The sequence below is a fragment of the Halichoeres trimaculatus genome, unplaced genomic scaffold (genome assembly GCF_033239565.1).
Source record: "Halichoeres trimaculatus isolate MK-OKI-2021-1 unplaced genomic scaffold, fHalTri1.1 fHalTri1_scaffold_2, whole genome shotgun sequence".
NCBI lineage: Eukaryota > Metazoa > Chordata > Actinopteri > Labriformes > Labridae > Halichoeres > Halichoeres trimaculatus.
The window spans coordinates 1,363,642-1,378,598 of record NW_027437180.1 but is presented as its reverse complement, the minus strand read 5'-3'; the positions used below and the strand labels follow the sequence as shown (position 1 = coordinate 1,378,598).

The following is a 14,957-nucleotide window of genomic DNA, read 5'->3' as shown; positions in this document are numbered from 1 at the left end:
ACTGTATGCTGCAACCTCATTAACCTGTAGGTTATTCATACCATAAAAATTGTGAATTAAAATATTTTGCAAGAGTTTTTGAAATGAAAATAAAGCAGATACATCCAGAATCGTGTCAGTTCATATGCGATGACAAAAATTACTTTACAGACTTTACTGTTGGGGCACCAAAGCCAGTCTGATGATCATACAACTCTTCTGCTTTATACTTTAGCTCTTATTTGAGAGAAATAGGTTTAAATGTAATTTATGATTTTTTTTATTTTGATGTTTAAATATATATGTATACACACACACACACGCACACACACACACACACACACACACACACATACATATATACATATAAACATATATACATGTATATATATATATCACCGGTTTAAATCCCCACCTCGGCAGGTAGGCTTTTCTGTGTGGAGTTTGCATGTTCTCCCCCGTGCATGCGTGGGTTCTGTTCGGGTACTCCGGCTTCCTCCCACAGTCCAAAAACATATATGTTTATATATATATAACCCAGTTTATTGTGTTTCAGGAAGATATTATTTACTTATTTCTTTAGAATTCAGTTTTCAGTATTAATCCTCCATTTTATTGATTTGATGATGGTTGTGTTCAGTAATTTGTGCTTTGAACTTACAAAAAACACTTTATTACCAGCTTTATGACCCGTTTCTGAACGATCCTCAGTGCCTGTTTTCAGATCATCTTTTCTTCTCTCATTAAACTCCACTGTGTTTGTGAAGTTCCATGTGGAGAAGTCTGAGCCGCTGCAGAGCCCAATCAGAGAGTGATATACCATATGTGGGATGTGTCTGTCAGTGAAAAGACTCCAGCAAAACCAGCCTCTCTCCTCTCACCTCTGAGCCCAATTATCACTTTGGGACAGTCTTTAAAATGGCGACTAAGAAAGTACTTCCGGTACCCCCCACTGTGTCTCTCCCCCCACTCGCTGCTTTCTACACTGTTTCCCACACCTTCCTCCTTAAACGCCTCTCCAACCTTCTGGGCATCTCTGGCTCTGCACTGACTTGGTTTCAATCATATCTCTCCAACAGAACCCAGTTTGTCACCCTCCACAGCTTCATCCCACCCCCCACCCCTTCCTCAGTCAACCATGGTGTCCCTCAAGGCTCTGTGCTGGGTCCCACACTCTTCACCATCTACCTGCTCCCTCTCTGCCAGATCATACGCCGCCATGGACTTAATTTCCACTGCTACGCTGATGACACACAACTCTACCTCAGCACTGCACCTTCCTCTCAGCTCCCCCCACAGTCTCTGGTCAACTGCCTCCAGGACATTAAAACCTGGATGACTACCATCCTCCTCAAGCTGAACAGCAGCAAGACAGAGCTCATGGTTATGGCCCCGAAGCCACTGCTCCGGAAGGTTGGGGATCTCCTCATCAGTATTGATCAGACGGGAACCCTCTGGGCCTTCAAGGTATTCAGTGAAGGCCTAATAAAAAATATTGAAAGAATTTTTGTACTCCTAAATGATTATTTCATTTCTTTATTTTGTTTTATTTTGTCTTTATTTATTCATTTTACTCAATGGAATCATAGCAATGAGTTTTGTATTATTTTTATAAACTTGTCCTGGCAAACAATGGGTTTATATAACTAAAAGAAAAATGGACCAATCACAATTTTCCTTTTGATGGTATCTGGGTAAATCAGCGACACCTTCTGGCAGGCAGGACCTTCAGTAACTGCAACGAATGCCTCTGTAACTCAAGCGAATGTGGACACAATTTGATAATGACAGCTGTCTTAGCCAATCATATTTTGTTAAGTTGAGGGCAGGATCATTTCCTGTCATCTTCCGGGGATTCACGAATACTTATTAAACACCCCCTCCCTGCCCCTCGGCACTCAGACGGGGCATATTTTACTTGACCAAAAACCCAAATAAACGGACTCCCACTGAAAAAATCTGATATTGGTCTGCATTCACACTTTATGTAGAGGATTTTCAGCGCGTTGCTTTCACACAAAAACACCGCTAAATAAGGCTCTAGTTCTTAGAGGTGGGAGTCCATTTATTTGTGTTTTTGGTCAAGTAAAATATGGCCCTGTCTGAGTGCAGAGGAAAGCGGCTGACCAGCGGGGAGGGGGTGTTTGGTGCGAGCGCTACTGGGTTTCTGCTGCACAAAAACACTGCTGTAGGGGTCATTTCTGCCCTAAACCTTGTAATAGGACCCAACTTGTTCCATCCCAGAGTATCACTTTAATGGATAAGCGCCTAACTGTAGCTGTGAGTGAGTGAGGAGAAAAGAGAAGATCCAGTTGGCAGAACGTGAAGAGAAATGGCGGAAAGTAATGGAGAAGACTGTGTGGTTGCTGGATTACTTGAAACTCCGTTTTTTTTTTTTCAATTTTATATCTTAATTTTTTTAATTGTTTGAAGTTGTGTTAGGTGTTGCAGTGTTCAGGCACATGATAAATTTGTAATCCCACAAAACTATCAGTATACTGAACTTCCATGTCACATGATTCTGGCTATTGTTTTTATTTCTTTGTTTGATTGTTTACTGCCACGTGTGGTCCCATGGTCCTACTGAAGGCCCAGTGGCTGGGGCCACTGTTCGCCACTGGTATTGATAGCTGTTCCAGCTACCCAGCCTCTGAGGTCCGCAACCTGGACGTTATTTTTTACCCCTCCCTTTCATTCCAGTCACATATTAAATCTGTCACTAAATCAGCCTTCCACCATCTCAAAAACATTTCTGTTCCTCATTATCGGACTCTGTTACAGAAACTCTCATCCATTCTTTCATTACATCCCGGCTGGACTATTGCAATGGAGTCCTGTTCGGGGTTCCTAGCAAAACCCTGGACAGGCTCCAATATGTGCAAAACTCAGCTGCCAGGGTTCTTACTCGCACTAAACCCTGGCAGCATGTCACCCCCACTCTCATTCACCTCCACTGGCTCCTGGTCAAGTTCCGCATCCACTACAAGCTCCTCTTACTCACCTACAAGTCCCTTCACGCACTTGCCCCCAGTACCTGGCTGATCTCCTCCACCCATACACCACATCCAGACGCCTGCGGTCATTGACGCTGGTCTCCTCTCCAAGCGGACCGAAGATAAAACATTCGGCGAAAGAGCCTTTAGTGTGGCTGCCCCTACCCTCTGGAACTCTCTCTCCGCTGAAATCCACAGCTCTCCCACTCTTGACTGTTTCAAATCACTTCTCATAACTCACCTGTTCTCCCTGGCCTTTCCTGTTTAAATCTCATCTTTTTAGTTGTCCCCTCTATTGTGAAAAGCGACCTTGGGTTCCTTGAAAGGCGCCATATAGATTCAAGTCATTATTATTATTATTATTATTATTATTATTATTATTATTATTATTATTATTATTATTATTATCATTATTATAAACACGGGGAGATAGGACAGAGGAGGCACAAAATTAATGAATTGAGACGCACCCAGTGTATGTCTATGAGTAGAAGGAGGAAGCAGCTATGGTCTGCTATCTGAGAGTCCCTGCACAGCGCCACACTGCCATCTACTGGAGAGAAGCACACACTGAGTCCTAGTAAATGCTCTCACACACAGAGCTTTTAACCTGATGTTCAGGCTCATAATGAGTTGTATTCAGGTCTATTGGGACAGTTTCTGTAATGACACTTTGTGGTCATATTCAAGTGATACATTTCTGAATTCCCAAGAGCCACAATCTGACTGGCGTGCCTCAGGGTCCCCAGGTGTGGAGCCAAAACAAGGAATTTGATGTACGGGGTTGAAAATAAAATTTGGCATTGAAAAACATACCCTAAAACTGAAAATAGAATCATTGAGTAGAAACATTATGTTGATCAGAGACAGAGAGGATTTACTGGCACATAATGACAACTGGTTCATCAGCCACTTTAGGTTCCTGAGGGTAATCCAGACTACAAGCTGGCACTGTACGCCACGGGTGGCCTCTTGGTGAGTAAATTTATTGGTATAATTGTCCTAATATTAATCCCTGTGATACGCTCTGAGCATGTGCGCCCCCAAGTTTCTAGCTTGTCAGTTCATGACTTGCTGTTTTTTTCCTGGTTAAACTAAAGCTCAAGATATTTATTTTTCCTTTTTGAGTTTTTTCTTAGGCTTTTATGCCTGTAAGAGGACAATGGATAAAGCAGAAAACAGGGAAAGAGCAGAAACTGGCATACAGGAAAGAGGCCACAGGCTGGATTTAATCCAGGCTGCCTGCTTCAGGGGGAACTTCAAGAAGCACAACCTAGACCACTAGGCTGTTTGCACTTGGGCTTAAGACCTCTCTAATAAGCCCCTGATCATCTCAGTGTGCAAAGTACTCATGTAAATAACCCTGTGCATAAATTGTGAAATGTCTTAATCAGCCTCACCTTTTCCATGGTGCACATCTGCACTCACACACCGCTTTGGTACATTTCTCAAATCATCCTTGCCATTTGCACAACAGTACGTGCATTTCACAGAACAGATCGGTAAATAGCAAAACACCATGGATTACCAGTCTCTTTTTCAAAATTCTTTGTTCATCCCTCAAAACTAAATATCTGTGTCAGTGGTGCATTAGAATGATAAATCCTTGTGTCAGTGTGTATAGATAGAGCAGTCAAAGTGCTTAGTGAGGTTGTTAGTATAACAGTGTACTCTGGAAGGACATTCTGATGTCATCTATGCCTAAAGTTTTTATGACAGTTATTGTAAATTGTAAGTTACATGTTAGTGTATGTAAGAGATTGATTACAAGAGACTGGACAAAATTCACATTTTTGCTTTTACTGTTTGTGCTGTTATTTGTTGACTGACCTCATCACTGATACAGAAAGGAGAAGAAGGCGCAGCATAGCCCAAAGAAGAAAAAAAAAAAGTAAAAATGTGAACATAGATCAGTGTCTTTAGAGAAAACTGTTCATGCAGTGCCGTGGGAATTACAGAGCAGTGCAAGTCTTCCTCCTTATATTCCTGTATGCTGGGCCACAAATTCTCATCCACATCACAACAAAGATCTTCTCTGTCCACAAAAAGTCTGAATGGTTAAAGACACAGTTGTTCTACCAACTTTTGACTGCATCTTTCAACCAACCTCTGCCATTGTAAGCTGAGATGCACCTTTGAGCTATTTCAGAAAACTAGTCGATCATTGGCTGATATGCTGCATGCATTTCCATTTGTTAGAGAAAGACAAGCTTGAGCAGGGAGCAATTTTCCAATCCAGACAGATTTAGAAAAAAAGTCAAATAGAATTGTGTGAAAAAATGCTTGACATATTATGAAAACTTGTTCAACCTTTTTGCGTATAAAGACTTGTGTGATAAACTCATGACTCAATGTTGTGGGGAGTGAAACTATTCAACAGAGAGCCATGATAATCCATTTTGATCAACATGACATAAATAATTGATAATGTAGGAAACAGCAGATTATTGTAAACAATCATTTGCATGGAATTCCCAAAACATTTGCCGCTTGTTCAAAGAAATGAGAAACTGCTTTTTTGATGTGCACAAGTGACACAGTGATGTGAGGATTGAGCAAGGCGTTATGACAATTTCAGTTCTGATCAGAGAAATTAACCAAAGCAACTGAGAAAAACTATAACACTATTTTTCAACACTGTCTGTGTATCTACACTTTTCTTTCCGAACCTCAGTGGTTTCTTAATATGTTGTTTGGTTTATACTTCTGCCCCTAGAGGGCAGAGTGACCCTGGTTTTGATTGTGTCAAACAGGTGGTGGAGCAAATCTCCCACTGAGTTACAGCTGTCTCTGAATCTTAAGGGGTATTTATTAATGAGTTTTTAATCTTTAAGTATCACAAGGACTGTCTGATTTTGTAACAATAGGAAAGGCCTTTGCAGACCTTCCAAGCACAATGCATGAACAGCAACTTGTCTTGAACACAGATAAGACCAAGCTTTTGTTTTTAACCAGGTCAAAAACCCCAGTTCATAGCCCCCAGGTCACAAAGTGTTCCTGTGCTGTTGACTGTTGATGGAAAGCAGATGGAGGTTGTCCACCGTTACAGATACCTGGGTGTATTGATTGATGACTCCTTGAAGGTTAAATCTCATGTTCTGTCTTTTGAAAAAGCTGGGGCTAAAACTAGGTTTTTATTTCAGAAACAAGTTGTATTTTATTTTATTTTTTTTATGTAAACTGACTGACTTGCTGTTGTAGGTTGTACTCTTGGGTAGGATGGCCCGCTTTAGCGACCTGTTGACTCACACAGTGGTACACCTTCATTTTTAAGGCAATTTGTGGTCAACTAACCTTTCATTTATGTGTTTTTATACAGAAAAGTACCAGAGAGTACTCTTTATGCTCTCAGTCCCAAACACTCGGACAGAAATTGGGAAGGGAACCTTTGGGTAGCCTTCACCCTCAGCTTGGAATCAGTTGCAGAATGATTTATGACTGAAGAGCTAGGTCCTTAAATGTTTTTAAATCCTAAATAAAAGACACGTGGAAACAGTTTCAAAATGATTTTGATTTTTTTTTAGCTGTTCTTAACCCATAGCATTGTGCTATGTAAATTCTTTGTTTTGTCTCTTTGGGCTCTAATTTGGTGGCGCAGTGCAGGGGGTGCAAGGCGGAGCACACCCTGCGCAGCTGTAATTTGGTGACAGGTGCACATGTGCACACATGTTAACAAAGCCTCAGAGGCAGGTTTCCAGAGTGTCAGGCACATTCTAATGCAATAAACAATTACAGCAATCACTATTTAATATAACCGTCTGAACCAGCATATACATTTATATCTATATTATCTGTCCCGTCACATCTGATGTCAGATTAAAGCCGTTTGTCATAATGGAAAGTTATCCTGACGGAAGCTGGAAGTTTGATGCACATCTTACAATTAAACAATAAATAGCCTTAACATCTGATACTGAGTATATATCTGGTTCTCTCATTTCATCTAATTCAAAGAAAAGAGGGAGACAAAAGACAAAGTAAAAAGAGACAAAATAAATGTATGTCACTCAGGATTTACCCGTGATTTCCCCTATTTCTCTTTTTTAGTCTTTATTTTTAACGTGATCTAAAAAGATGGAGTACATTATTGTAAGGAGGATGAGGTGGAGACACCGGGAGAGTATACAGTATATCACCAAAGGTTCTGCTATTTGGCGATGACAAACCAGGAGTGCAGGTGGATCAAAAGTATTCTGAATGGATAAGCCAGCTGTGTAACTGTCTCTTCATTTTGTACTCCTATTAATGACAAAGGAACAGATTACGTCTGTTCCGGGAACTGGCCTACAAGGTGACGCGCTTTGTGTCCTCCGATGTGCCACGTTGTCCATTGTCCTGCTGCAGGCACAGCGGCTCTGACCGTCTCCGCTACCAGCATTGTATCCGCGGTGCTGGAGATCACCCAGACCAATCAGACGCTGAGCCTCGGGTGCAGGGCATTTAAAGGCGAGGAGAGGCGCTCATTTGATTGGTGAAAACAGCGCTCGGCTGTGTTAAACCCACTCACGACTTTTCTCCTCCCTCTCTGCCATTTGCGCGGAGGGAGGCGTGGACGCGCACCTCTGCGCTCCTGCGCCTTGACTGCGCCTCTTTTGGCACTGCAGGAGACTTGCAAAGTGCGCCGGTCACGCCCTGTACGCGGGGCGAAGGCCGGCGCAAGGCAGGTGCGCCTGGTCCACGAAATTAGAGCCCTTTGTAGTTTTCTATCTGGAACTTTGCGTTTTTGCTGCTGCCTATCTTGGTCAGGTCTCCCTTGAAAATAGGCTTTTAATCTTTGTGGGACCAACCTGTTACATAAAGGTAAGATAAATAAGTAAATAAATAAACTCAGTCCTTGTGTCCCCCAGGCTCCATTTTTTACGTCTCAGTTTTCTCATGTTTTGCTCGTCAAACTTAGCACTCAGTAAGCAGCTGCCCTTTCTAAAACACACTTTATTTTGAATCACTGACATGAGACATTAGACCACTGACAAAATGATGGACAACAGATTGTGAAAAGGACAAAAAGTGATTTGCTTACAGTGTCAAACACATTCACGTTGTCTACATCTGTCTACAAATATTCTTTTTAAGCTTTGACTTTATTGAGAGAGGTTAATATCAGTCTGCTTGTTTTCTGGCCCAAAGAGTTGTGTTGGCCTGTCTAAAAGCAGTATAGGAGGTCAAACCTTCAGTTGTCAGGCTCCATTAGAATCATACAGCATAGAGGACACAGAAGACAAAAACCTTCTCCACTTTTATGAGTATTCTTGTTGTTCTTCTGTTTGATTAAAAGTAAAGTCAGATCTGGATCAGTTTGGGATCAGCTCTTAGTGATGCTGCTATGGGCTCAAACTGTTATATATTCAGATTGCTACAGACTTAGCTGCAGGGGATTGCACATGAAATTAAAGGTCCTGTCAAGACTTTCAAACTGATCTCTCATTAGTTTCACTTTTACATAACTGCCTGTTCATAACCAAAAGTTTAAAATGAGACTGTAAGCACCAGAAACAGTTATTGCTGTGAATGCAGCAATGCATTCACAGCATATGTTCTTCTGTGTCAAAAAAATTTCTTCTTCTTCTTCTTCTTCTTCTTCCGCCCGCTTTTTTGGACCACTAAGGCTCCTACAAACTTCAACTGATTTTCACCGTTCAAACTTCAAAACGTGTGTTTCAGTGGGGACAAGGGGGCTATGACTCTTCAGAAACTTTTCACAAATACTTTCAGAGATATTCAACAATTTACGAAATTTTGGTCCCGTAGAGATGAATGCGGAATTTTCAAAATTCCCTCCCTTTAGGACATTTTTTCAGCCTGCTTCAAACCCTTCTCATTCAGTCATATATTCAGCTACAAACTCCATTCAAACTTCAAAATATTCAGCTATCTTTTGGCTTCATTCAGTGGGTTTCAAATGTTTCCAAGCATTCATAGTTTCTTCTCAATGACCCTTCAAAGGTCATGATGATTTTCAGCTCTTCAAGCCATTTAACATTGGTGTGTATTGGACGGAATGTTTCAGCTTAGAGTGGGAGATTCAAACGGCAGAGTGGGGGGAGGGGGAAACAAAACCTGGAAAACTTCTGGGTAAACTGCTCTCTTGGCCACATTTTTTGAGCTATCAACACATATAAGCCCTCAAAATGTAAGTAGTCTTTTCCTGCTTCTGACAAAGTGGTTTTAAAGCAAAAGGATGGAGCACTTTTTCACATAATGGCCAACTGTCAGGGCAAAGTCAGCTCCAGCACCCATGTACTCCAATGTTAATTCCTGAGGGGTTTTCTCAGAGACCAGTCAAATTTCCCTCATCTATCTATCGCTGTCATGGGCCCATTTCTGCATCTTTAGATATGAAACTTACACCGACAGCTTCCTCAGGGTCTCAGGATTCCTACGGTGTGATCATTTTTCTGATCGGCCCTTTGGTTTAGTCAAAGTTTTAGGCAGTTTGACACCCTGATTTCAGTGGAAATGTGTTGGGAATCAACAGACTCCACCAGCTCTCTGATGGTAGTTGGTAAACAATGATCACCATGGCAACATCTGGCTTCAGATGAGCCTCAGCTGACAGGCTTAAATGATTAAAAACTTACACACAGGACACACAGAATTTCATTTTAACAGCGTTTCAGAGATGACACTTGCATTTTCCCTCAGTCAGGTCATTTCTTTAATAATTGTTCTTTAAAATTTAATTCATTTCTTCAAATTTTGAAAAGATGCAGCCATTTCAACATTAAATTCATTTATCCATTTTACTGATCCATTTTACTGATTCATCCATTTATTTCCTTTCATCCAAGAGTTCATGGCAGGCTAATTTAGCATTCTGCATTAGCAGTTGAGTGCCAGCTTTTCATGAATTATTTCAACCATTTCAGACATAATGTCAGTCATTCATGTTCAGCATTCTGCATTAGCAGTTGAGCACAAGCTTTTCAAGACTTAATTTAAATATTTTTAGACATAACTTCAGTCATTCATGTTCAGTATTCTGCTTTATCAGTTCAGCACTAGCTTTTTATGACTTCATTCAGCCATTTTCAGACATACCTACCGTCTTCCATGTTTAGCATTCTGCATTAGCAGTTGAGAACAAGCTTTTCAAGACTTTTTCAACCATTTTCAGACATATCTTTAGTCATTCTTGTTCAGTATTCTGCTTTAGCAGTTCAGCGCAAGCATTTTAAGACTTCATTCAGCCATTTTCAGACAAACCTTCAGTCATTAATGTTCAGCATTCTGCATTAGCAGTTGAGCACAAGCTTTTCAAGACTTTTTCAACCATTTTCAGACATATCTTCAGTCATTCAGGTTCAGCTTTTGTTGCATTAGCAGTTCAGCGCAAGCTGCTTCAGCATTCTGCATTCACAGCGCAATTTCTTCAGAAATTGCTTTTCTAGTTTCTATGATGTTTCTCAGCATCTGTGGACGACCTTAATAATTCATTTATGGCACACAGACCTGTGATGACTATGTGCCAGCTGGCAAAGTTTGGGAGTGAGAAGAAGAAGAAGAAGAAGAAAAATTGAAAGAAGAGGCAAGAACTGTCTTTCTTTCTGAGACAGATTTTTGAGATTTATTTTGTAGTGATGGTGAAAACTGGAGCTGGACTGTCAGAAAAAGGAGAAGCAGAGGAAAGCTAACAGGAGTTGATAGAGCATGAGCAAAAGGCTTAAACACAGTTTGATGTGTGATAATGTTCATTCCAACCCACCGTCAGCAGTTATTCTGTAGTGGTCTGTTCAAACTTGAGATTCTATCAGTAAAATGAAGAGCCAGGTTACACTCTGCTTGGTGAGGTTGGAGTTGGTAGATGAGCACTGATAGGACATAACCAGGTGAGAAAATGGAATTATCAGGATTCACTAACGTTACACATTAAAAACATGGCTCAGAGCACCAGGCTGTGAGGAACACTAAACAGATAGTCTGCCTGACACTTTTTAGAGGAGATGTAATATCTGATGCCTGAACAGCCTGAGGAACAGTTATGTAACTGATCAGGTGAGGATGGTGGATGGTCAGTGTGTGTGGTGTTTAAACATGGTGAGAGCTCATTAACAGATGATCTCCACCTGTGTGATCTCTACACTCTTCTCCATCTGCTGCTGATTTATTTCCTCCTCATCATCCTTCTTCTTTTTCTTTCCTGTCTCCTCCTTCCTCCTCTTCTGCTCCTCTTCTTCCTCCTGTCCACATCCTTCCCCTTTTTGCCCCATTTTTGTCCTTCTACGGTCTCTCAGAGCACAGGGTAGAAAGTTAGCAAGGAAGAGGACAGCGGACAAACACATTAAAGCGAGGACAGCGCTGATGCCCACTTCCAGTTCCCAAACTCCTTTGGCCTCTTCCCCCCTGTCCTCTCCTTCTCTTTCCTGGCTGGGAGAGAAGTACACAGAGCCGTCGTGACCAGGCATCAGAACTGCTCGGTCCAGTTTGTTGCGATTGACCACCCCTTCGTCCCCAACTTTATTCCAGTTCTTTTCTGTCACTTTCTCGTTGAGTCTTTCATCGTCAGGGCTGACGTTCTGGCTGCCCTCCTCTTCAGAGTTTGCAGTGTAGATATTGATGTCTGACTCAACCAGCATGTCTGAAATGTCAAACTCAAACTCCTCCCTTGTCACGTCCCTGTCATCCTCTGGCTGCAGGAAACCAAGGTCTAGATTAACTCGGATCCAACCAGATCCTCGGGCCAACCGATAAGCTCTGGTCATCGTCCAATCAGCTTCACTGATGGAGTTTGAGGTGATTGGCAGGTCGCTACAAGTGGCAACCAGAAGCTCTGCACGCAGCAAAGGCCCACCTCCATCCCCCTGGGCGTAGATGTGTTGGTTGGGACCAGGGGTCACTGTGAGAACAGACTCAGCAAGTGAGGAGAGAAGCAGAGAGACGGGTAGGTCACTGAAGGTGGAAAGGAGGGAGGAGGAGTCATCACTGAACTGCAGCCACACGCTGATCGACGCTTCCTGTTCAGAAAACACATCAGGTAAAATATACTCACATCAGTTTGCCATCATTTTTATGAGTAAATTTACAAACAAAGATCAACATTAGGGTCTCTGCACACTGAGTATGTATTTTTGGATTTGTATGTAACCTGAAAAAAATACCCATCATGCACAGACATCTTGTACACTGAATCCGATGGATTTCTAATGTATTAATTGTGAAAATTCGCAGTACAAGAAAAATGGAATCATCAAGACATGATCAAGCAGTTGATCCTGAGCTGTGGCTGTGAGTATGTTTGAGGTATGCGTGCAGGGGCACACACACACAAACACAGGCACACAGACACACAGCCAAACACATGTACACAAGTCTTCATCATCTAAACATTGAGAAAATGGAATTATCAAGCAATTGATCCTGAGCAGCGGCTGTCAGTTTGTTTCAGTGGCATTTTCTCTTGGAGGCCAAGGGAAGCCATGCTTCCTTTCTTTTTTTCAGACTGTAGCTGTGGTTTAATGAAAATACTCCTTTTAACAGTTTCATTAATTCTTCTGTGTTTCGTCACTGTCATCTCTTCCTTATTTCTATTCTCTACTTATATAATGATAAACCAATCAGATGAGGCTGCCGTCATGACACTGTTCACCTGTGATTAGCCAAGACTGTGTCAAGGGGAAGCCACCCCGTCTCTGGCCTCAAACCAATCAAATCACAGTATCGTCAACCACAAGCCACTGAATGAAATCAGGGAGATTAGCATGTTAGTGTATTCATTTTATTTGCAAAATTAGCAAGTGCAGTGATGGAGGGTGGAGATTCAGAGTATTGACAGCATAGTATTGCACATGACACAGTGATTTGCAGACATGGAGCACTCAAGTTATTTTGAGTGATGGATCACTCATCGTTTTCATCTTTCTGCAAGCCTACTGCATTCCCTAGTAAGTTGGCTCAGCTGATCAAGACTTATCCATTTCATGATAAGCATACATTAAGAAATTAGCTACACACGCTATACAAAAACAGGTGGTTTCACAAGCCACCAGCAGAGCTGCCACAGTTTCTGATAGAAGATGAACTAAAGGGCACACTCTCCGAGTTCTACAAACTGCTGCAGCTCATGCTCTCCATACCGGCCACCAGAACATCAGCAGAGCACTCATTCTCTTGTCTTAAAAGGATGAAAACATATCTGAGAAACACATGTGGTTAAGACAGACTTGTCAACTTAGCCAAGATATCCATTGACTGTGTTGTTGTGGAGGACCTCAAGGCCAGCAGGGGATTCTACAACATGGTTACTGACCACTTTGCCACAATGAAAGACAGGAGAATGGTGTTCCTCTTCAAAAATTTATGTGCTTTTGTGGTTACTTATCTGCATATTTAGCTATGTGTCACTGCTGAAGTTATTGTTTATTGTGGTTGTTTACGCTGAGAAAATCAGCACCAGGGACAGCAGCCGTATAGGACCGGCCTTGCTGAGCAGATGCATGTGTCAGGTGTGCTGTTCATAGCCACTGCTACTGTATTGTTTTGTTGCTGCTTTTGGGTCATGCAGCAGTATAAATGAACATTTGGGGTATGAAACAATTAGGTAATGCAGAGAGTATGCAAGCCTGCATTCAGTGTTTTTTATGTACCCCTCTCCCTAATAAACATACAGATTGGAGGCTTTGTCTCACTTGGCTACCCTTAAAAAGAAATACCCACGCCACACCGCGGGTATGTTTGAGGTATGCACGGCGTGCACACGTACAGGCTGACACACCGTCTCACACACACACACACACACACACACACAAACACACACACACACACACACACACACACACACACACACACACACACACACACACACACACACACACACACACACACACACACACACACACACACACACATACCCAAGTCTTCATTCATCACCTAAACATTGCCCATAATGTGTGGAGAAAACATGTCAGAAAATGTGGTGTTGCAAGTAGCCTACTTAGTCTCTGAATAGTCAAACTACCTTTGAAACGAGCTGGGTGGATGCGAAAAAAATCAAACTCAAATCAAAAATCAAACCTGTTGTGAAAAAAAAAAATAGAGATGATGGCTGAACAATTTTATTAGCAAATTTAGCAAGTGCAGTGATGGAGGGTGGAGATTTAAAGTATTTAGTGAAAAACAATATTACTAAACTACCTCTACAGCAACAACTAAAAATAAAATCTGACGGCAGGCCAACACCTAAACTAGAGCTGCATGTGGAGAGGCAGAAAGGTTTTCGGAGCGAGTGTGCTAACATGACTGACATAACATGGGGTCGAATTTATTTTGTTGATGTGTGTAAGTTCCAGACGCTAAAAAAACAGACCCAGTGTGCTAAGGCCTTAAGCCTGTGTGAAGTTCTGACTTAATTCAACAAGACCACAAAAACAACATTCTGACAACACCCAGTGGTCTCTGGAGTGTCCAGCCTGCTACAAAAAATGTCTCCTGTCTGAATTGCTGATTCCACTATCAGCAAACACTGTATAGGGGTGAATTTTTTCTAACTTGTCAATTTAGAGGACATTAAGATCACAAGTTTGCCAGATGTGAGGCACAGCACAGCACAGCTCAGCTCAGAAGCTGTTAGTGTGGATTCTCAAAGCCTGCCCCACTTCCAATATGGCCACCCCACCCTATTTGCTTTGAAAATCTGCTTCAGAAACAGATGGGGGATGTCAGGGAGACTACCGCCAATAATTATACAGTCTGTGGTGGTATCTAGTGTTTCTACAGCCAGCCCCAAGTGGACACTCTAGGAACTGAAGGTTTTAATACTTTTGCAACAACTTCAAACATTTTTAACTGGACATTGATGCTTGTTTTAAACCATATAAAGGCTTAAAGCTGGAGTGGATCGGATTGAGAAAGCAGCAGATGTTTTCCTTCATTTTGAGAGAATACAAGTGAAAAGAGCCCAGCCACTCCCTCCAAGGTCATGCCTCTAAAATCACATGAATGCACTGAGGCAGATTTACAGCCGGAGGATGACAACAAGCAGCAGGGGAGGGT

The 14,957-nt window shown here is 41.9% G+C and overlaps 1 protein-coding gene across 1 annotated transcript in view; it reads right to left on the bottom strand.

The window, feature by feature from the left end:
- Nucleotides 1–11,017: 11,017 nt before the first annotated feature.
- tmem132a (transmembrane protein 132A) overlaps nt 11,018–14,957 on the bottom strand; it is a 29,049-nt gene continuing 25,109 nt past the window's right edge. The window contains exon 14 of the mRNA XM_074665361.1: nt 11,018–11,923. Coding sequence (XP_074521462.1) covers nt 11,018–11,923 — 906 coding nt within the window. The remainder of the gene's footprint in view (nt 11,924–14,957) is intronic.